The following is a 26526-nucleotide window of genomic DNA, read 5'->3' on the forward strand; positions in this document are numbered from 1 at the left end:
TCTATGTGGAGAACCTGAGCTGTACAGTACCTTCAAAAAGGTTGGTTAAGAGACCCCTGCCCACAATCTTTTGCAAGACGGTTCACTCCAGTTACCCTTAATTTTGTCTTTTGACACTCTCAAGAGTGCTAGAGCTTATTGCCTACTCTCTGAGAGCCAATGTGGCATAGTGGTTAAGGTGTTGGACTACGACCTGAGAGACCAGGGTTCGAATCCCCACACAGCCATGAAGCTCACTGGGTGACCTTGGGCCAGTCACTGTCTCTTAGCCTCTGAATATCGCTTACTGTGAAAACCCCATTCACAGGATCGCCATAAGTCGGGATCGACTTGAAGGCAGTCCAAAAAAAATAACAGCTCTTCATAACCTAAGCTTGCTGTTTGAATCCATCTTATTTTAAAAGGTTTCTTTTCTTTTTTTGTAAGTATCTATGGACACCTCAAAGTATTTGGTGGGCTTGTACGTTTCCTTTATGTGAGGAGATTTGCAGGGTCTCTGACCCCTGCTTTTCACCTGGGATCTCCACTGGGGTGGGAGCGCATGAAGTCCTGATGCTGCCCTTGGAAGAAGCTGGGCGGTGGACGCTGAAGCCAGGCCCAGGTCCACTTTTGCCAGGACTCTTCATCTGGGCCTTTGGGCCTTTATGAAGTGACTTTTAAGGAGGCCTTTTAGATAGGTGGTGTACTGAGCAGTTTGTTAAATGCTGTTTTCTGTGAATGTCCTGGTGCCGTGCTATAAACTGGTGAGGAGGCTACCTGTGTAACACACTGTACAGGCCTGGTCATCCCATGTCAATCTTGTAGAGCTGGAAAAGGCATAGAAAAGGGCAACCCCAATGAGGTGGGGGGGAGTAATAATAATAATAAATTTAATTTTTGTGTCGCCTATCTGGCCGAAGCCACTCCAGGCAAGCTTAGGTTACGAAGGGAGTCTGGAGCCCCTGTCCTGGGAAGAAAGGCAAAGGCATTGGGTCTTTTTAGTTTAGGGTTAGTAATGCCAGAGAGAGTTGCTCCTATGAAACTTGTGCCTTTCTAGCTACCATTTTCATATTGCAGGTGGTGGGTGGCTTTTCTCTTTCAAATAGATTGTATAACACCTTCAGATTTCAGGGTGGTATGCAGCATAAAACGAACGTAAAAATACACACAAAAAGTCTGTAAGAGTTTAAAGCAAACTGAAACTTGTAGAAATTCGAGTTGGGTGCCTATGGAACGTTTCGGACTGCCCAAGAATGCTCCCCCTGCTATGTCTCTCACGCACAGCTGGTGCAGTCTGCTGCAGCAAAAGCCTCCCAGCACGTCACTGGTGGTCCACAGAAGCTCATGCCATAGACAGTTGGTTTGTCTTTGAAGTGCTTGGAGACTTTGTTATTTTTCTACAGCCTAGATAAGACTCACTGAGGACTACTCAGAATTAATTTGCATAGTTTCATTTTTACACTGCAAGTCCTAATTTGATCTGAAACAGGGACTGAACAGTGGCCAGGTTTGCAGATGGAGCCAAATTATTCAAGCCAATAAAAAACAGATTGAAAGGAATGCCGAAGGGATATGTTCAGACTGGCTGAGTGGGTAACAAAATGGCAAACATCATGCAAAACAGGGTAAAGTGATGCACGTTGCGGTGAAAAATCCCAGCTTCACATAAATACTGCTGGGTCTGCTGGTGACTCACCAGGATGGTGTGGTGGACAGCTCAGTGAAGATGTTGACTTTAAGAGTGCCTCTGCCTGTATACTTGGGCTAATGGTGTGGGGGTGGATATATACGTTCTCTCTCTCTCTCTCTCTCTCTCTCTCTCTCTCTCTTTCTTTCCTTCCTTCCTCCCTCCCTCCCTCCCTCCTTCTCCAGGGTTGAATTTGGACACATCAACAGAAATGATCTGAAGGACAACTTCTTGCATTCATCCCATGTCTTCATGTAGAAAAATTTGGCTGTTGCATTTATATTTGAAGGGAATGTCTACAATGCCATGTGTGATACTAATTTTAAGGAGCATGGGTGAATTTTAAGAATGTTCATCTTGCCTTTAAATACAAGGTAGCCAAAGGTTTCTCTTTAAAAAAAAAATACAAAAAAAGAATCCCCATTGCTACTTTGTATTTGAAGCTCAGGTGAAAACTTCACCTGCCCACTGAAAGGTGTGGTGTATTCCCTATCCCCCCTACCTTTATGGGGGATGTGTGGTCCCGTTACAGCAGGGGTGGGTGTCCTTTGGCCTTCCAGATGTTGCTGAACTACAGCAACTCCCATCAGCCCCAAGAGGCATGGTCAATGGCCATGGATGATGGGAGATGTAGTTTAGCAACATTTGGAAGGAAAAAGATTCCCTACACCTGCATTAGAGTGAGTGGAAGAGAGATTTGTCCTGTCTTGAGAAAATAAGGCATTTTGTGGTGGGATCTGACTCAGCAAAGAAATGAATATGCAGATATGATCTGTCTTTTCCTATCAAGATGCAGCTCTGCAGATTTGTTCACAAGTGGCCTCAGTGAGCATAGAGAAGACTCAGTAGGTATATAGCTGACACCTATAACTGGTAGCAGAGGATGCAGGATTTTTTGTCTTATGTGCATCAGGGGAAGGACAGAAATAGGTACATGAGTTCTGTGTGGTATAGAGAAAGCAAATGGGACTATTACACACAAACACACACACAAAATAATATTAGAAGTTGAAGCCAAGGAATGAAACTGACTGACTGGCATAGCTTTCAGGAGGGCCAAAGGAGAGGACTTCTTCAATAAATAAATGTTAACTTGTGGAATTATCTGCTATGAAATGTGCTGAACAATGCTGGCTTATATGGCTTTGAAATGGGAATAAGGGAGGAATTCTTTTGGATGACTTTTTGTAGCAGACTGACCCAGTTTAACAATCTGAACTTGCTTGGGGCTCAGAATGCAGCCATCAGTCAGACTGTGCACTTCTTTGGATTTTGCAGTGTAGTTTTGGTCCCAACAGGTGCACACACAAATACCTATTTTATGTTAAACATGTATATAAAATGTATATCTGACCCAAAGAAGCTGAGAGAGGCAGAAAGGTTTGTGGATGAGGCCTTTGGGGACATTATAGCTGTGTTCCACTCCCAGAATGATACCTCTTCTGCTATCATGGAGAATGAGTGCCTTGGGAAAGGAGAGTGTCTAGCCAAGGAAGAGGGAAACGATTCCTGAGAAGGGACCCATTCCTTGGGGGATGAGCGGATATCCTGTTGTCCCGAGGATACTTCTCTTGGGGGTGGAGGGATCCTCATAGGGGGTGATTTGATCGTTAGGAACATAGGTAGTGGGGTGTGTAAAATGGGCATGTAGACTGCAGAGTGACTTGCCTGCCTGGCATGAAGGTTGCCAGTGTCACCCATCATCTAGCTTTGTTAGATAGTCCTGAGGAGGAGTCAGTGGTTGTGGTGCATGTTGGCACGAGCATGGCTGACAAGCAGAATCAAAGACACTACTCGAGGCAAGAAAGCTCCTTTATCCGAGTGAGGAAAATAAAAAGGAACACAAACTGGCAAAATAAATGTAAAAAGACAACAAGGGATGCTAAAAAAAGAATTTGAGGAGCACATTGCTAAAAACATAAAAACCACCAACAACAAATTCTTTAAATACATTCAAGTAGTTGACCTTTGTTTTAACCTCATTTTTGTAGTGACTTTTACTGTACAGTTTTTTTATTCATTGTAAAACAATTTGATTTTTTTGAAATAAAATAGTGGTATACCAATACATTTATAAATAAATAAAGCAGGAGACCATCTCAGTCGAACAAATGCCTGGGAAAAAAATAAGTCTTTACCTGGCACCGAAAATATGTTAATGAAGGCGCCAGGCAGACCTCCCTGGGGAGTGCTTTCCGCATAAGGGGATTCACAACTGGAAAGGCTCCCTTGTCCCCACTCTCTGAGCCTCCCTCAGAAAGGGGACCTGGAGAACGACCTCAGAAGATCTAAGGGTCCAGGTAGGTTCATATCGGGAGAGGTGTTCCAGAAGATATTGAGGTCCTGAGCTGTAAAGAGCTTTATAGGTCAAAATCAGCACTTTGAATTGAGCTGGGAAGTGTACAGGCAGCCTGTGTAGCTGGAACAGAATTGGTGTTCACCTTGAACCTATCAACAAACAGCCACATTCTGTGCTAAAAGCTTCCAAACCATTTTCAAAGGCAGCCCCCTGTAAAGTGCACTGCAATAATCCAACCTTGAAGTCACCACAACATAGATTACTATAGCCAGGTTATCCCTCTCCAGACAGGGTTGCAGTTGGGCCTAGGCTGATGGAAGGCACTCCATGCCACTGAGGCCACCTGTGCCTCAAGCGACAGCAACGAAGCCAGGAACCTGCAAGCTATGAACCGGCTCCTTCAGAGGGAGTGTGACCCCATCTAGAGCAGGCTGCACACTGCTCAGCCGGTCAAAGGAACCACCCAGCAACAGCATCTCACTCTTGTCTGGATTAAGCTCCAGTTCATTGGCCCATATCCAGTCCATTATTGCAATCAAGCACTGATTCAGCAACTTTCACAATCGCCTCCTTTCACAGCTAATAATTTCTGAGTTGCCAGGAACAGATCTTTCAGTCACCATGTAAGCAACAGTGTTTTTAGATTCTTCCTAAAAGTTAATAATGAGGGAGACATTCAGGAGAACCCCCAAACGACAAACCCACTCCTTCAAAGGTAATGTGACTCCATCTAAAGCAGGCCACACACCACTCACACCCTGTCCATGTAAAGAGGATTTATTTATTTATTACTAGATTTATATCCCGCCCTTCCTCCCAGAAGGAGCCCAAGGCGGTTTTGAGTGTTTAAGGACAACTGTTGGCTTCAGGCTGAGAAATCGGCTGCCCATAGTTCTGAAGTCAAACACGGGCCCAAACCTCTGCATGATATGAACAATTCAAGGCTAAAATGATAGGATCTTCGAGCCTCCCAAATCGTAGTTTGACTGTCCTCCCATCCCAATGCCTGGCCATACACAGGGGTCGTCTGAGAATTCTGGAAGCCGCAGCTTGGGTTCAAAAGTGGGAATCCAAGGAGGGAGGGAGGCTGCCCCACTGCCAGCGCCCTGTCAGCCTGGGCTGCCTATGAAGTTACTAGGCTAAGAATCCAGTCTGATGTTCCTGCTTGTTCAGCCAAGTGGAAGCAGTGACTATAGTGCTCTTAAGCGGCCAGTTGCCAAGAAAACCCAACATGGTCACATTTGACTTCAAAAGAGGAAATTTACCCAAAGTGAGGGACTGGCAAAAAGGAAGTTGAAAGACAAAGTCAAGAGGGTAAAATCATTCCAAAATGCTTGGGAATGTGTTTAAAAACACAATATTAGAAGCTCAACTGGAATGCATACCACAGATCAGGAAAGATACCACCAGGGTGAAGAGGATGCCAACGTGGTTAATGAGCAGAGTCAAAGACGCTATTAAAGGCCAGAAAACTTCCTTCAAAAGTGAATGAGCAGAACAAAACACAAACTTTGGCAAAAGAAATGCAAGCAGACGATAAGGGATGCTTAAAAAAGAATTTGAGGGACATGTTGCTAACCAACAACAAAAAATTCTTCATTAGTGGCAAGAGACTCCAGGGAGGCAGTTGGACTCTTGGATGACAAGAGAGTCAAAGGTATGGTATAGGAGGATAAGGAGATTGTAGAGAAGCTGAATGAGATCATTGTATTTGTCTGCACAGCAGAAAATACAGGGTAGATCCCTGTTCCTGAACAAACTTATGCAGGAAGGGAGTCTGAGAAACTGAGGCAGATAATGGTGGCAAAAGATGAAGTTCTAGGCCTATTAGACAAAATGAAAACTGAGAAATCACTGGGTCTGAATGGCATCCACCTGAGAGTTCTGTTAAGAACTCAAATGTGAAATTATTGATCTCCTAACTCCCAGATCCGCCTCCATGCTGGAGGACTGGAAAATGTGCAATGTAACACCAATCTTTAAAAAGGGATCCAGGAGAAATTACAGGCCAGTTAGCTTAACATCTGTTCTAGGAGAACTGGTGGGAAGTATTGTTAAATATAAAATAACCACACATATAGAAGAACAAGCCTTGGTGTTCTATGCTTTAAGCTGGATTCCTGCATTGAGCAGGGGTTTGGACTCAATGGCCTTATGGGCCCCTTCCAGCTCTACATTTCTATGATTCTATGAAGCAAAGCCAGCATGGCTTCTGCCAGGGTACGTCCTGTCTCACTAACCTATTGGAGTCCTTTGAGAGTGTCAACAAGCATATAGATAGAGGTGATCCACTTTACATAGTGTACTTGAACATTCAAAACGCTTTCAACCAGGTACCTCACGAAAGACTTCTGAGTAAGCTTATCAGTCATGGAATAGGAGAGGTTCTCTTGTGGATCAAAAGCAGAGAGTAAAAGTAAATGGCCAGTTCTCCCAACAGAGGGATGCAGAAAGTGGAGTCCCCCAAAGGATGAGTATTGGGACCTCCTATGCTTTTTAACTTGTTCATAAATGATCTAGAGTTAGGGGTGAGCAATGTGGTGGCCAAGTTTGCTGGCGATACTAAATTGTACAGGGTGGTTAAAACAAAAAGGGATTGCAGAGAGCCCCAAAAGGACTTCTCCAAACTGAGTGAACTGGTGGTAAAATGGCAAATGGGAGTTCAGTGTAAACAAATGCAAAGTGATGCATTTTGGGCCAAAAAAAATCTTAATTTCACATATATGCTCTTGGGGTCAGAACTGGCAGTGACTGACCAGGAATGAGACCTTGGGGTCATAATGGATAACTCAGTGAAGACGCTGATTCAGTGTGAGATAGCTGTGGAAAAGGCACAGGGATCATTAGGAAAAGTATTGAAAATAAAACTGCTGTTATCATTATGCCATTATACAAATCTATGGTGTGGCTGCATTTGGAATACTGTATGCAGTTCTGGTCACCTCACCTCAAAAAAGATATTGTAGAACTCGAAAAGGTGCAGAAAAGGGCAACCGAAATGTTGAAGGGGATGGAGTGACTCCCCTATAGGGAAAGGTTGCAGCATTTGGGACTTTTTAGTTTAAAGAGAAAAGGCAAGTAAGAGGTGACATGATAGCAGTGTATAAAATTACGCACAGCATGGGGAGAGTAGACAGAGAAGTTTTTCTCCCTCATAACACTGGAACTCAATGACATCCAATGAAACTGAATGTTGGGAGATTCAGGACAGACAAAAGAAAGGACTTCTTCACACAGCGCAGAGTTAAACCATGGAATTTGCCCCCACAGGAGGCAGTGATGGCCACCAACTTGGATGGCTTTAAAAGAGGACTATTTATTTATTAAATTTATTAGTCGCCCATCTGGCTGGTTGTCCAGCCACTCTGGGCGACGTACAAGATAAAAAAAAATACATTAAAACGTTAAAATTTAAAACCATAACAGTAAAAACCTAACCCACCCCAAAAGCCTGCCTGAAGAGCCAGGTCTTCAAGGCCCAGTGGAAACTTATCATAGAAGGGGCATGGCGGAGATCATTTGGGAGAGAGTTCCACAGGGTGGGGGCCACTATTGAAAAAGCCCTCTCTCTAGTCCTCACCAGTCTAGCTGTTTTAACCGGTGGGATCGAGAGAAGGTCTTCTGAGGCTGATCTTGTTGAGCGGCATCCCTGATGATGCTGGAGGCGCTCCTTCAGATAGACTGGGCTAAAACCGTGTAGGGTTTTAAAGGTCAAAACCAACACCTTGAATTGGGCCCGGTAAACAACCGGTAGCCGGTGCAACTCCTTCAGCACTGGAGTGATGTGATCTTGCCGGCGGCTGCCTTTAATCAGACGAGCCACCCCATTCTGTACCAGTTGCAGCTTCCGGACCGTTTTCAAGGGTAACCCCACGTAGAGCGCATTACAGTAGTCTAGGCGAGAGGTGACCAGGGCATGTACCACTGGTGGCAGCAGATGGTTGGGAAGGTAGGGGCGCAGCCTCCGTATCAGATTGAGTTGATACAGCGCCGCCCGGCTCACAGCCAAGACCTGAGCCTCCATGGACAGCTGGGAGTCAAGAATGACCCCCAGGCTGCGGACCTGGTCTTTCAGGGGCAATCGTACCCCATTGAGCACCAGGTCCACATCCCCCAGCCTTCCCTTGTCTCCCACAAACAATACCTCGGTTTTGTCAGGGTTCAGCTTATTCCTTCCCATCCAGCCACTCACCGACTCCAGGCACTTGGACAGGGTTTCTACAGCCAACCTCGGTGAAGATTTAAATGAGAGGTAGAGCTGCGTGTCATTCGCATACTGATGAAATTGCAGCCCAAATCTCCTGATGATTGCCCCCAGCGGCTTTATATAGATGTTGAACAGCATCGGGGAGAGGATGGAACCCTGTGGCACCCCACAAGTGAGAGGCCAAGGATCCAAGACCTCATCCTCCAATGCCACTCTTTGGTACCTACCAGAGAGGAAGGAATGGAACCACTGCAATACAGTGCCCCCTATGCCTAACCTCTTCAGGCGGTCCAGGAGGATAACGTGGTCAACGGTATCGAAAGCCGCTGAGAGATCAAGGAGGACAAGGAAGGTGCATTCGCCCCTATCCCACGCCCTCCTCATATCTACCAAGGCGACCAAGGCTGTTTCAGTCCCATGTCCAGGCCTGAAGCCCGATTGAAATGGATCCAGATAATCCGCTTCCTCCAAGTGCGCTTGCAACTAGACAAATTCATGGAGGATAGCGGCATCCAAGGCTACTAGCCACAATGGCTGTGCTCTGCAGTCGGAGGCAGCCTGCTTCTGAATACCAGCTGCTGGAAACTGCAGGTGGGAGAATGCTCTAGCCCTCAGGCCTTGCTTGCGGGCTTCCTGTGCTGTGTGGCTGGGTTGGTCAGGTGAGAACAGGAGGCTGGACTAGATGGCCATTGGCCTGATCCAGCCACAGGACACTTCTTCTGTTCTCATATTGTTCCAGCCTTCAGTCAACAAGTGGCTCTTCTCTGCCTCAGATGATGATCTAAAGTGTGTGCTGCATCACTTGTAGGAAGCTTGCTTGAGCGTGCATTACCTGAAAACAAGGGCTGGGGACTTTTTCCTCCCGGAAATTGCAGCATCTTCTGCAGTGAAATACTTGTTGCACTTCTCTGCTGTTTTCCCTGCCTTCCCTTTGTCTGCTCTCCACTGGCTGGGATATAAGAGTGTTTGTAGAGTTTTGTTTGTCGCCCTGGGCTCCTACTGGGAGGAAGGACAGGATGTTATTATTATTTTGATGAGAATAATATTGTTCTTACCAGTTTCTCTGTTTTGTTGTATTTATTTTATTTATTTTATTCTAAACTGCCTTGTGGGTAGAAAGATGGAGCAGAAGTTGTATAACTCGAGGGTGGTGAACCTGTGGGGGCCCCCCAGGTAGACGGGCTCCAGCTTCCACCAGCCACCATAGCCAAGGGTTGGTGGGAGTTTGAGTCCAGCCACATCTGGAGGGCCCCCACAGGTTACCCACCTCTGCTTTAGGTAAGTAGCCTGCTTTATTGTAGACAGGCAGTGTGAGCACTCAGGCTTGAGTCCCCAGTGGGAAGCACTTGTCCCTGTCCAGGACCGTGATTCTTGCTTTGTGTGTGAACGATCCTTGGTTCTGTTCTCGGAGAGGAGCTGGGAGGAAAGAGGAGGAACACCTTCAGACCTTTTTGGCTGCTGCCAGTCCGAGCAGGTTACACTGGGCTAGCTTGACAAATGGCCTCACCTGGCAGAAGGCAGCTGCACCGTCCCTCAGTGGGTCACTTTTCAGCTGGGCATGTGGGTTTATTTTTGGTTTAATGGAGTTTGGATTCCTTTTTTTTAAAAAAAGTCTCTTGTCATTTTCTCAGATCTTTCTGGAATATGTGGGGATAGATCTCCTAAAACTAATATTCTGCCTGTTCAAAAAGAAGCCATGTGGCCACCCTTCTTTGGCCCCCACGAGGCTTCCTCCCTCCCTTTGGACTTTGAGGTGCCATCTCTGATTTGTGGTTATGTCTTCTGTTGTAGGGTGTTTTACAAAGCCCAGGCCTTGACCCTAAACTTCTTTGTCCCCCTCTTGTTTCCTTTTTTATGTACTTGCTCTCCTTTTTTGAGTGATTTCTTCTTTTGGAATTAAAGCATCCCTTAGAATTGTCCTGAGGCTCTCTTCCTCCCCTTGGAAGCCTAATTAAGGGCTCCAACGGCCAGTTACAGGGGCTGCCCCCCATCCATGCACACCTTACAGGACGTCCCATGGGATGTCCCACTGAGGAGACCCGCAGAGGATTACCCGGACTGGAAACCTTGTCTTTTCCCATGGCCCAGATGTAGGTCTTCTCTCCCCCCCCCATATCATGACACTCTCAGCCTTGCTGCCCTGTGCCCACAGCCCCCAGGTCTTTTTGCATTGTCACACTCAGTCCAGTGCTGTTTAAATGCGAAGGAGGAGGAGCAGGCGCTTTGCTCCTCCCCTGCTGCTGCCCCATTGCAGGGACATGAGTCAGGGCCCGAACACGGCCTCAGAACAAACCAGTAGTGGCAAACCAAGAACAAGCGGACACTTTTGTCTGTGCTTTATGTGGAGAGAAGGAAAGCGTGAGCCTGGGTCAAGCGGCACTGTGGTTGGTTTCCCTCTAGCTATTTCCGCAGCATGCACGAGCATGCTGCTGGTTCACATTAAAACATACGTTCATTTTAACTGTGGTTTAGTGTGACGTGCGAACCAAGCCTGTCTGTGTCTCTGAAAGGTCTGGGCAGAACCAGTTCCTTGTCTTGCGTAACTTTGCTGTGGGGCTCTAGGGCTGAGAGTTGGATCCAGGGGTGCCTCGTCAGCTGCTTTCTACTCTGTGTGGGGTGTGTGTGTGTGTTTGTATGCATGATCTGAGAATGAGAGTGGCCCCCAAATCTGGATGTGAGGAAGATGGCAGTGGCTTCTCAGTCAGGCCCACCTACCTGCTTCCTCTGGGGAAGTCCCAAGGTGGCCTGAGGCTGCGCAGTGTGCTGTGGGAATGAGCAGGTTCCTTGGAGGGTGTCCACAGAGGTGAGCCGCCTCTGTGGCAGTAGTGGTGGCAGCCTGTGGGCTCTGGCCTGGTCCAAGTCTTACTGATGCCCAGCAGGCCCTGTGGCGTCAGCACTAGTGCAGCTGCCTTGTCACCCTCCCACCTCCTTTGGCCGTCTCCCATGGGCGAGGCTTCTGGGCACCAGTTCTGGAGCACCAGCACTGGCAGCAGTGCAAGCTCCCCAGCTGGCTGAGGATGCTACCTGGGCCCACCTAGCCAGACATGTGGCTAATAACAGCACAGCCTGAGATGTTCTTTCTTCCAGGTCCTTTCTCACGCCTGCTGTGCTGGGCATGGCAGAGAGGAGCTCCCTCCCCCACCCGGCCTGTACTTCATGCGGCTCCTGACTTCTCTCCCCTGCCCCTGATCCCATTTCATTTGAATAAATTTACGTGGACATTCCTTCAGTCGGGCGTCATAGTTTTTCCTCCTCCCTCTTTCCTGAGAGTATTATTTCATTGATGCATTGCACCCCAATGGGGTTGTTATGCTTTTGCATATCATTATGTCTTTTGAAGAGCAACAGCGACATCTGCATGTGCCGCAGCGCGATGGACACAGGGAGGGAAATGCAGCAAACCCTCCCCACAGCAGGATGTTGCCTCCCTAGTTCTGGCGGCCTGCAGCATCCGCTGCCACCAGCGCCACCACAAATAGCACCCTCTCATTCCAGCTCATCTGAATATTCATAGTTGCCCAAGAGGGGAGGGGTGGGGAGAAGGGTAAAATTCTGCTGTCTGAAATTCTCCAGTTAAGTTGTGCTTTGAGCCAAGACTGTGCCACGGTATGATGGCTTGGGAATCTGACAATGGTCATTCTGCTAGCAGGGAAGCCCCCCGCCCAACCATCCAGCATCAGAGGAAAAGCCAACGGGAGCAGTGACCATCCCCCTGTTGTCTGAGCGTAATAAAAGCCCCCAATTAAGATGTTGGCCATGTCTAAGAACCACAAATTGTCCCCTGTATTAAGCCGCGGTCTGTACCGCCGCTGGTGCCGTCCTTGCCTGGCTTGTGCTAGTGCTGGTGCCAGGGCAGAAAGATCTCAGCCAGCATGTCATTGATGAATGGATGGTGTGGGGACACCCAAAGAAAAGCAAGCAAGAGAGGGAAACAGAAGAGACAACTGTTTGCCATTGTGAAAGTGGGCTGTGATTCTCGCACGGAGGTCCTTGCCCCCCTTTTTTCTGCTCTGGAATTAATCTGAACCCAAAAGAGCAATGCCTGTGCAGGGCAGCTCTTCCAGGGCATCCCCCAGAGCCAGCGATAGTCCTGGTGGCGCGTGCCTGGCTTGGCCTCAGGTTCCCCCTTTGAAGGCATCCTTGCTGGAATCGGAGGTGTCCCAGGTTATATATTCCACTCCTAAAGTTTTCCGAGGGAGGTCTGGCTCCTGGCATCTTCCGCACATCGGCAGACAACCCCCCTGCAACGTTGCACCTCTCTGGGCTCTCCATCTCACAGTAGCTTGCCCTAATGATATGCATATGAAATAATCTACTGTACGATGATTAAACACTGGAGACATTAACACCGCTCCTCGGTGGTGGCGATGGTGGTGATCCTCTTCCCTGAACATCCCCTTTGCGGAGTTTAGGAAGCCCAAGCTGTTGGCAGCACGCGCGGAGGATCAAGTGGGCAGGGTGGATGACCCAGCACCCATCTCTGCTGCTCCCTTTCCAGGAGGACCCCCCCCCCTGTTTTGTCCTGTGTTCGTCATGCTGCCTTTTGTAATCCAGCCATGTGGCAGCACAAGAACAATTAACAAAACACCCCTCTTTTCTCTTAACGTTCCGTAGCTCATTAGTAATATGATTATTCCTCATTAGCCGCAAAAGCTTGTTCATAAGAAGAAGGAAAAATGCCCCAAAGATGCCAGTGCTGTTAATCCTGAGCTGTGCCTCTTGGCAGTAAATCCCGTGCCAGTATTTTCCGTGCGAATGAGAGGTGTGCCAATCCCACTTTTATCTTCGGTGGTTTTTTTCAGACGAAGAGGGAAACAAACCCCCAGTTAGCATATTTTGTAAATCCCCATTAACTGAGAAGCCAATTAATATTTCCGTTGCATGACTTTATTTTTGTGTCTCCCTTTTGTCTCCAGCACCCGTCCCTGGCTCGGCGCCTGATGCCAGCTGAAAGCCTTTCAGGATCCACAACAGCACAGGCGGCGTAAGTAAGCAGCTCTGTTTCCCTACAATGCAGCCCCAGAGAGCCTCCAGCACCTCAGAGTGGGGCTGTAGACCAGCCCCTGCTGGCCCATTTGGCATGCCACGCGGGCGTCAGGAGTAGCACCTTCCAGCTCATTCTGCCTTCAAGTTGGTGCAGATCCTGTAGTGGTATTCTCTCTCTCTCTCTCTCTCTCTCTCTCTCTCCCCCCTCTCTCCCTCTCCCTCTCTCTCTCCCTCCCTCCCCCTCCCCACCCCCCATAGTGGAGCTTGTGCAGGGCTTCCCATCGGCCCCATTCATCTCCCTGGTGATAGCAACGCAAGGAAATCAAGCTGCTGCTGCTGCTGCTGCTGCTGCAGGTTTGGTGGTGTGTGTGTTGGGGGGCTTCTCTGTATACCTGGGTGAAAAGTGGCAAGTGTATATGCAGGCATTCAGTCTCTCCCTCCTCCTCTCTCTCACTCTGGCACGCCTGTTCTTTCACACTTACACACATGTGCACATACGCAGGCGTCAACATGTGCATTGCCTATACGTATGCATGCACACACAGACAGAATCTGAGTGCAGGCTAACCCAAGTGGGCATGCAAGCACACCCACCTTGTACCTACCTATCTCCTTGAGTGCCAGTGTCCCTGTGCCCTTATGCGTGTATTCATACGCAGGTGCCATGCGTCCGTAGAGAAGGATCGTGAAATGTCCTCTTTCCAGCCCTGAGAACCCAAAGCTTCTTGTCTGTCTGCCTTCGGAGGTCTGAAGGGAGTCCGTCCAGCTTGTCCTCGCTTGCCCCCCACTCTTTCCCGGCTCTCTTCCTGCAGGCTTGGCACTGCTGTCTGTGGTCCCCTGACGGCCATCATCAGCCAGAGCCTGCATTTGTGAGGCTTCCTGTGGTATCTTTTTGTCTTCAGTGGTGGCTGCCTCCAGTTAGCTTGGTGGTGGGCGGGGCTGGCATTTCTTCCCTATCAACGAACTTGCCTGGCAAGCCAGCCAGCGGCTTGTGGGAAGAGCCCATTTGTATGCCTTCTGCTGTGGCGGCAGATGCCCAGTTGCCCCTGGCAAAGCAGCCCAGGAGAGGCAGGGGGCTGTCTGTTGCCCCTGGAGCTTCCTCCTCCTGTCGTCTTGCAACGGCTCCGCGATGCCAGCCCGAGCTGGGGAGCGGCATCATGGCGGCGGCGGTGGCGGCCTTTGTCTGCTGTCATGCTGGCTCCACTGCAGCAGAATGAAGCTGAAATGGTGGGGAGGGGAATGCTGGAGGCCCAGTTGGCGCCTTGCCTGTCGGGGAGCCCCTGGATCTGCGGAGTCCAAGGGAGGTGCGTGCTTGTCCTCCTCTTGGCACCTGTGCCCTTGGCTGCTGCTGCTGTGTGTCTGCTCTGGGCTCTGTCTCTGCCCTGCCTGGCCCATGTACAGGACCCAGAACATATGCCCGCCGCTGCTCTTATCACACGAAACGGTGGCGTTGCCACTGAATGGATGGCATCGTGCCAACTAGTCTGCCATCCACCTCCGCAGGCAGCTCTTTTCCTTTCTTCCCTCCCTCTTTCCCTCCCTCGCTCTCCCCTCCGCCTTCCGTCGACTTGACGTTAATTAACACATGGATTAATTGATTTTAAACGCGAAAGAATTACAGTCAACTTTTCCCACAGGGTGCCGACGCCAGCCAGCCGCCTGGCACAGTTTTGCCTTTCACGGGGGGGGGGGAGGGGGACAGGGAGGAGGCGCCCACAATGGTACGGCACAGCCAGGCCCTGCAGGAGAGCGGCTGGCGACACCCTCCCCTCCCCCTTGGGAATGTGCTGCCATTTCAGTTTGTTATAAATAAGCAACGTAGCCCCACCCCCTGTTGCCCCCCCTTTTCCCAACGAACACTTCTCGGAAGCAGGAAGTGTCCCCCACCCCCACCCTGGCTTATTATCACCCCATATATAGATAGTCTCTATTGTATATCATGAAGGATTTCCCATGCCAGCCGGACTCGTGCTTCCCTCGTTGGCTCAAATGGTTGCTTCTGGTGCAGAATCTTTACCAGGTCCAAGCTGAAGTGTTGCCATGAAGGCCAACGCTTCCCATGCCAGGGCTTGGGGTGCCTTTCCCTTGACCTCCCCCCCCCCGGGAGGCAAAGGGCAAAGCAGACGGGGGGGGGGACTGGCCTTCACCTTTTTATTTCATTTTGTTTTTAAAAAGCACAAAGTAACTGAAGCGGTGAGTGGAATCCATTATGCAAATCAGGCAGTATTTGCATAATGTTTCATGACTGGAATATGCAAACAAGCTGTATAATTTATGAGTGCCATTGTCTGTCTGCAAATTTGTCCTGTGCAGAGGCTTGCTCTGTAAACACCACGGAAACCCCCTGCCTCCTCAGGCCAGGCCAGGCCTGGCATACTCTGCTCTTCCCAGCCCTGGAAAGGCTGTGCCTCACGGCACCTGCAGCAGCAGCAGCACCGCACAGTTCAAGGAGTGGCCTTGGGGCTGGGCAGCAGACAGGTTCCTGGCACCTCTTCCTCTGAGGCTTTTCTGGAGAGCTCCCTGGAGTGGCTTGGGCACCAGAAGGAGGCATCTTGGGATCCCCCCCCCCCGTTCATACGTCTGTCTGTCTCTCTCCCTCGATGTCTCTGCTTAACTCAAGGGTCTGGACAGTGCAGGAGGGGGTGACTTTCATGGTGTCTTAGCACTGGGGCTTCTGACCAATCAGAGGCACACCTACGGAAATGGCACTGTTTTTCTGCCCTGACTATGCAGGGTGGCTCCCATTGATGCAAGTGGCCCTTGGAGCAAGGGGGGCACGCATCCCTATTCCTCCCTGCTCTGGAGGTTGCATGAAGTGTTCTCTTGGAGCACTGCTCAGACCTTGTGTTGCCCATCCTCCAATGGCTGGTAGTAAGCGGGTGCAAGGCCATCTTGACATCTCTGAGCCAATGGCATTGTGTTTTGTGAGTTTAAACATCTTCTTGCTTCCGCAGAAAGGCTTTCCTTGTTGGTTTCCATCCTTTTGTAGTAGAAGGCTGTTATGCAAACGACATGAGAACCTACACATCAGCATGGTTTGCATCTGACAATTTTACCACAGAAATGCCTGGCAGGGCCCAGGATCCACATTGGCCCGTTGAGATAGAGTCACTCTTGGCACAAGACTTGACACAGGAGTTGGCTGTGCAGCTCTGCACTGGTGGCTGTGATTATGGCCTTCCACAGCGTATGAAATCTTTAAATCTTTTAACAAATATTTGATTAATCCCTGTGTAGATTCAATCCTTCTGTATACTTTCAGTGGAAGGAATCTGCGCAGTGTCTTTCAGGGCACCACCAGTATAGGCCAACTGCTTTGGAACTAGGTAGAGTGATAGAACACTAGCTGCACTCTTTGCTTTGTCAGTGTCCAGAAGCAGGAGAATTTGGAGGCCAGAGCTTGGGGTGGGGATGTGGGGTGGGGGTGGAGAGCATAGGAGGCCTGCATTCCCTGATCCACCCCATCACAAGCCTCTTGTGCACTTTACGTGTCACAGTTCAGAGGCTGGCCACAAATGCCACATGGCCCAGCTCTCTGTTACAGAGGTGGTCCCCTGAGGTAGCAACTGCTGTTCCTGAACTTTGGAAGCTGCCTCATATTGGGTCAGACTGTGGTCCACCCCGTCCAGTGTTGCCCAGAGTCTTTGGCAGAGAAAGGCCTTCCACATCGTTCACTCCCTGATGCTTTTTTAAGAGGAGGTGGCACTGGCAAGTGAGCCTGGGTGGAGCTTCTGAGGGCTCAGGGCAGGCCTGGCTGGAACTGTGCAAGAGAAACGGAACCTCTTAAAAGAAGATCTCATATAAACAGCCTGAGAAATCGCTGCTCCCACAGATGCACCTTGCAAACGTCACACATTGTCTTTCGTTAAAGTGGAGAGAAACTCCATATCAGGAAAGCCCAGCTGTCACATTTAAGATTCAAATACCGTGTGAGAAATAAATTACACAGATCAATAGAATATGTAGAAAGGCATTTGTTTTACATATATTTTCTGAATTTCTGTGCTGTTATTTTAAATTCAGTGCTGGGCTTATTGCAGGATTTCAGTAATTTGTTTTGCTTCATAGAGTGGCTGGAGAAGTTATATAGGCAAGTTAAGGGAGTCCACAGTGAGAGACGGCCAGGCAGGCAGGGAAGTGTGCCTTGCATAGACACTCATTTGCATATCCTGCCTGCTGCTGTGTTTTCCCAACCATGGGAATGAGAAGGCCAGGCAGTGGTGGTGGTTTCTCTTGTGAGTGGAAGCTGAGTCTCTCAGGGAGCAGACCCAGTGGCCAGACTCTGTACTGATAACCCAATTCCATGTGAACAGAAGCCCAGCCCCACCCCAATTCTTCGGGGTCACAGCCCAATCTGGCTGCTCCCCATCTCTTGTGTTGATGAGTGTTCTCAAAACGAGTCATGCTTCACATTTTTCTTTAATAATCAGCCCCCCTCCATTTTAGAGCATGCAATCCATCCCTGTCTTGTATCACCAGCAAAACTGCAAACTCTTCACGGAAACTCCTAATTGGACTGTTCTGGGTCTGGACCTCCCCCTCCAGAACCCCACTTGAGAGCATCATCTGCTTGAGGAAAGTCTATGAATGACTCTTTGGGTGTGTTTCATGGGCCAGTGATAAGGCTTCAGTTTGTTCATTATCATCCCTCTTCGTCGTTCCAGTGCTTCAGAGCAAGATAAATGGAACACACACACACACACCAAAATCAGCCTCTATGCCCTGTTCTCTGATCTACTCTGCATCTTCCAGCACAGGCCTTGTGGCCAAATCCCACTTGGACTCCTTCTGGGGCCCCAACATTCTAGAAAGCATAGTTGGGCGTGATCTCCCTCCCTCCCAGTGATCCAGGAAATGGAGCATCTCCCCTATGAGGAAAAGTTACCACATTTGGGCCTTTTTAGTTTAGAGACAAGCTGAGTAAAAGGAGACAAACCATTTATTCCTTTTAGAAGGGTTAGAGGCAGCTTGATGGTATCCTTTTGCAAGCTGTTGTTTTCTTCTTCTGAGGCAGGAAAACTCAGGATATGCCAGTGAGCTCCCTTCCTCATCTTAGCTGCTAGTGTCCCCCTTTCCCCACCCCACCCCGGGACTTGAGAGGTAGGATTTCCATCCAGTCAAAAGGCCTGCCTCTTCTTCAGGAAGGGGAAATCTCACCCTGTCCCAGGAGGAGTCCTGGCAACCTCTGTGAAAATTCAGTCTCTCTCCGTCTGTCTGCCCACCTACCCCGGTCACACTCCCTGCCAGCAGAATGCAAGCGACTCATCTGAAAAAGTCTTTGGATGCCACAGCAAGTGAGTGACAAATTAGGTGCTTTGAAGAGCAATGCTGAGATCCTCTAGCACAGACCAAAATGGCTATACCTTCATCGGGGCTGCCACAAACCAGAGCATGGGGTGGATTAAATTTTAGTAAGAATCCTGTGGCAACAGGCAGGCGTGTGTTGAAAAGTAGCTCCGATGTGGCTTTGATGAGACGGTCACAAAGCCTGCTGATTGGGGGTACATGGGAAGCTGCCTTATGCTGGATCAGGCCCTTGGTCCAGCCAGATCAGGACTAGCACTGATCCTCCAGGGTTTCAGAGGGAGGCCTCTCTCCGCCATACCTGGGGATGCAGTGCAGGATCGAACCCGGGGCCTTCTGCATGCCAAGCAAACTGAGCTGCAGCCCTTTAGACCCCTCCAGCCAAGCCCTGGGGCTTCCTGTGCATCCAGACTATGGCCCCTTCCTTGGCCTCTCACTGCGGCAGCTGCAGCTCTGCAGGCCAGGACGTGTGCATCCAGAGCCCAAAGTGCATCCGCAGCAGCCTCGCACAAGAAGCAACACTCCTGAGAGGAGAACAGGGTTGGTGGTTTGCGTGAGTGGCCTGGATGGGCACTGGGAGCTCTGCCTCTTTCCAACTCAGACTGTCTGTCCCTCTCACCCAATATAGTCTCAGTGGTAACGGTTCTCTTCGGGGCCTCAGGCAGAGAGAGCAAGCGAGCGCTTTCCCATCACTCTGGAGATGCCAGGGAGTGAACTGGGGACATTCTGCATGCAAAGCAGAGCTTACAGGCGCATCCCTGAAACAATTTGTTTGTTCCCTTTCCCCCAGCTCCCTTGCAGCGTTTATGCCTCTTCTGACCCTCCTTTCCTTTGTGTAGGTCTCCTCTGCTGGGACAGGAGATGGAGCCAACGGAGCAGAGGGCTCTCTTGGCACCAAAGGAGCACCTTCTCTGTATGCTGACGAGAGAGGCCAGGGCCAGCCAGGAGAAGGTGGGAGCAGAGGTAAGGCTTGCCTTGCCCTCCTCAGTGGAGGCAGATACTGAGCAGGCCAAGCCAGTCTGCAGGAAGGAGGGAGGGGGACGATCAGAATCTGCGCTGCGAGGCCAAAGCGGGGCGGATAGCAGTCGTGCCTGTTCCTTACGCTTGCCAATGGCTGCAGCTGTCCTGGAGACCCTCTCCCCAGAGCTCTGGCCAGGTTGGGCAGGCATTGTGTGAACTGGGAGTTCCCATCTACGTCTGCAAGCCCATCTTCTCTTGCTTTACAGGTGGGGGTCTGCTGGCTCTCACCCATGCAGATGTTGGCTTCTTCTGTTCTTCTGGCCTGTAGACTTTGGATGTGCCCAAATACATGTGAACATTTACATTATGCTTGTACATCACCACCACCAAAACTCCACACCAGGGCTAATTCTGCTGGCAGGATTGTTTTCATGGTCTTCACTTTGCTTCTGCTTCACCTGACTTCTGTAGCAATGCATGCTGGGAACAGCCATCCAACGGGAGTTTGAAGGACAGCGCGGTCGCCAACTGTTTTCGTCTGGGAGGTTGTTCAGGATTCTGGAAATGGGTCCATAGTGGCCCAAGAGGGTGTTAACTCTTGCTGCACCTTGAAGCTGGAAGGCTCTCCGTGCCCCGTTGCCTGTGGGGAGTCTAGTAAACCAATGCAGTCGTCTCTGAGTGCAGGAGGCCGTCTGGCTGAGGAAGGCTCTGTCCTCTGTGGCCGAAAGGCAGTTTCTGAATCTCTTCCAGAGGTAAGCAGGGCCTCCCCAGATCTCTAGTCGACTTCCTGCCTCGTAGCAAGAGGCACGGGGGATGAAGAGGGAAAGCCAAGAAGTCAGGCATCACTTCCACCCCCCAACAAGGCTAGTGGCTGGTCTGCAGGGCCACAGAGTCTTTGCTCTTTTGCTCCAGACTGGAACACCAACCAGCCACTCCCCACGTCCACGTGAGCAAGCAGAACAGCTGAAATTGAAACATCTGGTCCTGCCAGGCAAGCCTGGATCTATAGCACATGATAAGAAGGCAAAGGAAATGTAGCGTCTCCCTGTGGTGCCAGTCAGTAGTGCAGAGGACATCCCAGGCTCTCGCTCACATGGGTGTGGTCCTACATATAAATCTGGGCAGAGATGCTCACCTGGAACACCAGGCCTTGCTTGGGAGGAAAGACAGCTCAGCACCAGCAGCTTGTCAGCCTTCTGGGGACGATAGCGAGGAGGGTCCCTTGTGCACGGCCTCTGTCCCATGGGCCAAACTCCACACCAGTCCCCTTCAGATATTCATGGTGGTCTTCCAGACAGGGTGAATGAGTAACCTCAACCTGGAGGTTGTTATCCCTTCCAAGGTCAGGTGATCCTTCAGATGGTGGACAAAGACCCATCTTACCAGGCAGGTCTCTATAACAAGTGACCTCATGCAAGTCAGCATCACAACAGACACCAGCCTAATTGGCCAGGAAGTCCTATGTGAAGAGGCACGGTCCCTAGAAGAGTTTCAGCCAAGGGGTTCTATGAATGTCCTAGAGTTCAGAGTCGTCTGGCTGGTTCTAGGCCACTTTGAGCCTGCCCTCCAAGGGAAACTTGTTCTGAATGGACACACAGCACAGCAGTGAAGATCTACATCAACAGATCCAGGGGGTGGGAGGGGGGGATGCGTTGCAAAGCCTTCCTGGAAGAATCTCTCTGTCGGTTTCTCTGGGTGAAGAAAACACCTCTCCATCAATGTAGACCACCTGAAAGGTGCACTCAGCATACATGCAGATTGGCTCAGGGATGGTCTGTCACTTCAGGAGACTGAAAACTGATCTCCTGGTTTCATCAACAAGCTGCCCCAGTTCACAGCAGGGTTTTGGGGAGAGAGGAATTGAACTCGTAGGCGCCCTAATCTCAATCTGACCAACAGGTCTGCTCTGTGAATTACCTCCATTCTCCTTCATCCTAAATATGACACAGAAAATCAGGGCGTGATGGGCTAAGGGTCATCCTGACCATCACCAATTGGCCAAGAGGACATGGTGAACCTGTTGTCCAAAGATGTGTGATGTCACGGGCTGTAGCCTGCCCTCTGAAAGGGAAGTGGAGCCAGCAAGCCAGTCAAAGCAGCCCTTCCTCCTCGTGATCTGCACCGCTGCCACCAAGTGGATCTGTTTCTTTTTCTCTGGCTGCCTCTATTGAACAACCATTCAGCCTTCTAGATTTTAACTGACCAAGACTTCTCTCAGTACTGGGGGGACTGCTATGGTAGTGTTGCATGAACAACAAGGCCTCGGGCCATATTTTTCCCAAACAGATTATGCTTTTTCTTAAGAATTCAGTGAGGCAACAAGATAAAAAGTTTTTGAGAAAATGGTTATAGAGAAAAAAGGCAATTTTACAGTTTGAGTAGTTACCCATAAGAGCAAACAATGAAATAAACAGGAATAAATGTATCCAGCCATTCTTGTTCTAAACTGCTTCCCTAACTAGGCCAATAGGTACTAATCTGCATCTCTGCTGCAGTTTCCATTTGTGCTGTCTGAACACTGTCCAAAGGAGTTTCAACCCTTTCTCTCTTGTAACTCTTCAACTCCAGTTTCCGACTCCGCTATCTTCTAGCTTAATGTGTACAGTATTTATGCTCCCCCTCCCAGTTGTTTAGCACAGGCGGTCGCCAACTTTTTTGGGGTGCCAGTGGGCACATTTTGAATTTTAAGACAGTGCTGTGGGCAACATGGCTGCCTTAAGGGCCTGGCATAACAGAGAATTAAAGAGAGGAGAGTCATTCCTGCTTCCCTGGACAACCTCATGCTTACGATGGGAGGTCACCCATATCCTGCTGGTGTTGGGTCCCACCGTGGGATGTGCTGTTTTGCAGCATCTCCAGCCAGCCGCTCTCCTGCACTTGAGGAGAGAAACAGAAACATGTGGACTCCGAGTTGCACAGTCTGGCTGTGGAAGGGGGCTGGTTTTATGGAGGCATCGACAGAGCAGGTCAACACTGGAGGCATTCAGGAGGCAGCTGCCGTGTCCTCGTTCCTCCCCACATGCACTCTGGCCATGAACCTTGCTGGTGGGAGGTAAGACCATCCCTCCAGAAGAGGCTACAGCGATGATGTGGGATGCTCGGTCTCCCCCTCCCCCTTGGCACCCAAGGCATGGATGTAGGCTGCAGCCATCGCGTTGTAGAGCTGGGATCACTCCCATCCTGGGTAGGCTGCTTGATGGATCGTGGCCAAGGGGCTTCAGGAAGCCAAGAGAAAGGCTCTGTACGCCCTCATGCTAGCAGCAGCTCTGCCTTCTGGTTTCCTTGTCGGGGCAGAATGCTGCCAGAGAGGGGTGCTGTTGCCTTGGCTTCTCTCCGTCCGGAGCTGCTGGTGTGTGAGCCTTGCGCAAGGGGGGCCTCCAGCACAGGCCTGCAGCTGTTTGCAACTGGCCACAATGCAAGGCCCAGGGGGAGGGGGGAGGAGGGGGTTGGCAAGCAGTCCTGCTCTGCAGCCCTGAGATGTGGCAGCTGCTTGAAGGTTACAGACCAGAAAGAGAACCAAAGGCTGGGGTGCCCAGTCCAGACTGCAGCCTCTCTCCACAGGCACCATCTTCTCCTTTCTAAGTAACCAGATGTATGGAAAGGGGGGAGGGCTGGACCTAGCTCCTGGGGAAGCGGGGGCTGAACACTTTTTCCTCTCTGTGATGATTTGGCCCTCAGTGGCTGCTGCTTCAGCTGTGCTGGAGTAGTCATGAGAACTTGGTGCGCAGCACAGGGATGCTTCCGCTGACAGTCCCAGGAAACGGCACTCTGCTTTAGGTTGAGTGGAGACGGACTGGGCAGAGTTGGAAGGGTCTCGTTGCCCTGTGAGTGCAGGGTCCTTTGGGCACAAGCCATTCCACACAGAATGCCGTAGATGCTTTTCGCTAGCCCTCTTCACAGCACATTGGGACCAAACGAGGCATTGGGCGTGGGAGATGTGCTGCAGCTGCTTCCGTAAGTGCCAGCCCAGGCCCTTCAGAGCAAGCATTGGCCTCTCAGTCTCTATGCAGCAGCGATGGCCTCACGGAGCAAGTAAGGGTGGCCGGAGCCTCCAGCGGGGTGGGAGAGACATCGAGCAGCCAGAGGGCAGGTTTGTTTTAGCTTGCTCTGGTTCTGCGTGACCTGCCCAGATCCTGCAGGACAGACAGGGACACTGGTCTGAATGTGCACATCCCGCCCTTCTGCGAGTGTCTTGCATAGAAAAAACAAGTCCTGTTCACTGAGGAGCCCTCGGGAAGGCGTTTCTCCCAAGCCTCGGCTGCTGCTTCCGTTTCGGGATCTTTTGCTTGGCCGGCCGGCCATCCATTGCAGCCTTTGTGGGAGCGTTCCCTTCCCTAAGAAGCCCAGCGGCAGCCCATGCCACGGGATCTTCAAAGAGGAAATTAATTCCATCTGCAGAAGGAAGGGTCAAGTGCCGGAAAGTGCCGAGCCGTGCAGTTTGCTACAGAACAGGCCATGCTTATAAGACTCTGTGCTGAGAACCTCAGCCTGGCTCTGGGGAATCTGATGAAAGCGTCTGCAGATTTTAAAAGACATGGTCTCCCACACCTAATGATGTCTGCTTTCCAATGCATTAATAATGTGGAGCGGGCCTTGCTTTGAAATATCAGGATGGGAGGCAGTAGGGAGAGCTCCCCCTCTCACTGGAGGTCACAGGAGGAGAGGCAGGTGCACCCACTTCTCTGCAGGTGCAGGGCCAGCAGGAGGGCAACGGAGCGGGTGGCCACCTCAGGCCTCCAGGTGCAGCCCTTGCCCCACACGGGCCCTGGCTCTTGGGGCGCCTTGCTGGTCGGACAAGGAGCCCTCAGGAGAAGCCTCATGAAGGGAGCTCCGCTCCAAGTAGCTTCCCAGGAGCTGCCGGGCACATTGTGTGACCCTCCTACTTTGTATCATTAACATTCCCAGGGTGGTGTTTGCAGGGAACGGTCCCTGCGCCTTCCTCTTCCCTCCCACAGCTAACAGGAAGTGTTCCTCGGAGTCCACAGCTGCCTGGGCTGGGAGCAGGGCGAGTGGAGCAGTTCTCCTCAAGAGCCGTTCCTGGTCCCAGTGCTGTGGCATCTGCGGTCCTCTTCCCTGGAGCTGCCGGGGGGGGGCTGTGTTCACCCGGGTTGCCTTTCGGAGAGCGGGTGGAGATGTGGCAGCAGCTCAGCAAGGGGGGCCTGCCAGCTTGCCGTTGCTGAGCCCAAACAGGTAGCTCCTTGGAGTGGAGGGAGAGCCCCACCACCACTTTCACCAGGCGACTGCTTCTCTGGGCTTTGGTATGCCTGCTGCAAATTGTCCTCCCTTTCTCCACGTGATTTTTCTGCCTGGCCTCTGCAGTTCCACACACAGGGTACTTGCTGCGGGGAGAGGGGGTGCCGGCCTGGATATGCTCCCTCTCCATCCCAGGCAGAAGGAGGGACTGCAGGAGAGTTAGCCTGCTCTGCCCAACACAGCAGGAGACATCCTCTCTCCCCATGACACTTAATCTCCCAGGGAGGGGGTGGGGGACAGCCATGCTCTGATGTGCAGGCTCTTGTCCTTCCCTGTAGTTACTAAAGGCAAAATACACATTTTGCATGTTGCCCTGGAAATGCTGGTTGGCCATTGAAGGGCAGGGTATAAATTTCAGAAATAAGTCAAGGGGAAATGGTTGCCCAAGTGCAGGAACAGAATTCTGGTTTCAGCAGGGAGGAGCCTGCGTTGGAGGTCCTGACTGGTGCCTCTTCCGCTCTAAAGTGGGGCCTGTGGGTCACGCCTGCTGCAGTCTGCTAAGAGATCATGGCTCCAGGACATTTTATTCTGCTGCTCCCTTTGTTTGTGTCAAATTGAGCCCTGATTGGATCCGCTGCTTAACGTTGAGTAGCTGATTAACAACTGGCCTTGCCGTGCTGCCTCACCCCACTGCTTGCCAAAATCCAAGGTCATGGTGTGTTTCTGCGTTGTAGGTACTGGAGAAGGAGGCTAAAATCCAAGAACTTCAAGAGACCATCACAAATCTTCACAATGAAATCTCCCAGAAAGATTTGGAGGTGGCATGCCATCTGCAGGAGAAGCACCTCCTGGGGACTCAGCTGAACTTCCTGCTGCAGAGGGTAAGGGTCACTCTGCGTGTGAGGTGTAGCCAAACTCCTGGGGGTGATGTCACTTCTACCTGAGGTTTCTGTCTGTCATCTAAGTGATGATGGAAGACGCACAGTTAAGACCTGTCAAGGCAATTTGAAGGCAGTGAGAGTAAGCATACTTCCTCTTGGTTTAACTGGCGGGATCCTGGATTGGGAGATGTTGGCCACGGAGGGACTGTGACAGGAGGAGCCTTCCTCATGCAGTTGCTTCAGGGCCTGTCTCGGCGCTGTGGTTCCTGGGATTGCAGCAGCAGCAGCTTGAGGAAGAATTGGCCGCTTGTTGCGGGCCTGGGACTTAACCTGAAATCCAAGCGGTGGGGGAGGGGGAGGGGGGGGACGCGGCAGGGGTGGGGTGGGGACTGGCATGGCTGCTGGGTGGCCTCTCCCCCTGTCCCAGGGGTGGCTCTGATCCCCAGGGCTACATTCTCCGCTTGAGCAGATCTCTCCGCAGGCCTTTCTGTCTGAGGGATTCTTCAAGGCTGCTCCTTAGTGCAGCCTCCACTTTCTGCTGGCCTTTTCTTTTTTTTGCGGGGGGTCTTCCTACCGTGTAAACATTGTTCACAAGCTGTGAATCTCCCAGCATTCTCTAGCTCGGGTGGTAATGGGGGGTAAAGTCCTTTTCCTGGAGGAAGATCTCTTGGCCAGTGAGATGTTTGGCCCAGAGGCTGCAGGCGCCTCAGGCGCTGCCACCCCTGGCCCTCGGCTCCTTTTTGTCTGCTGCTGCCTCTCCTTGCCTTGCTATTTTCCTCCTGACCTCTTTTCTCTGCTCCCAGGTCAAGGCGTGCCCTGCTCCGAGAGAGAGCCTAACTGAGAAATCCAGAGGTTTAATCAAAGTTTTTCCAGGCAGCACAAACAAACCACAGACACTGAACTGGACAAACGTTAAATGCCATTCAGAGCCAGGGCTGTGCCATTTCCTGAACGAAGGACACTGAGGCGCAGCCAGAATTGTGAATAGAAGTGCCAGGAAGGGCAGGCTGGAGAAGCGGCTGGGAGAGAG

At 50.8% G+C, this 26526-nt stretch overlaps 1 protein-coding gene across 1 annotated transcript in view; it reads left to right on the forward strand.

Moving 5' to 3' along the window:
* PMFBP1 (polyamine modulated factor 1 binding protein 1) overlaps window positions 1-26526 on the forward strand; it is an 81559-nt gene that overhangs the window by 24435 nt on the left and 30598 nt on the right. Inside the window, exons 4-7 of the mRNA XM_061594690.1 lie at window positions 13089-13156; window positions 13417-13512; window positions 19302-19425; window positions 25350-25496. Coding sequence (XP_061450674.1) covers window positions 13089-13156; window positions 13417-13512; window positions 19302-19425; window positions 25350-25496 — 435 coding nt within the window. The remainder of the gene's footprint in view (window positions 1-13088; window positions 13157-13416; window positions 13513-19301; window positions 19426-25349; window positions 25497-26526) is intronic.

This window comes from Rhineura floridana, chromosome 13 (assembly GCF_030035675.1).
Source record: "Rhineura floridana isolate rRhiFlo1 chromosome 13, rRhiFlo1.hap2, whole genome shotgun sequence".
Classification (NCBI taxonomy): Eukaryota; Metazoa; Chordata; class Lepidosauria; order Squamata; family Rhineuridae; genus Rhineura; species Rhineura floridana.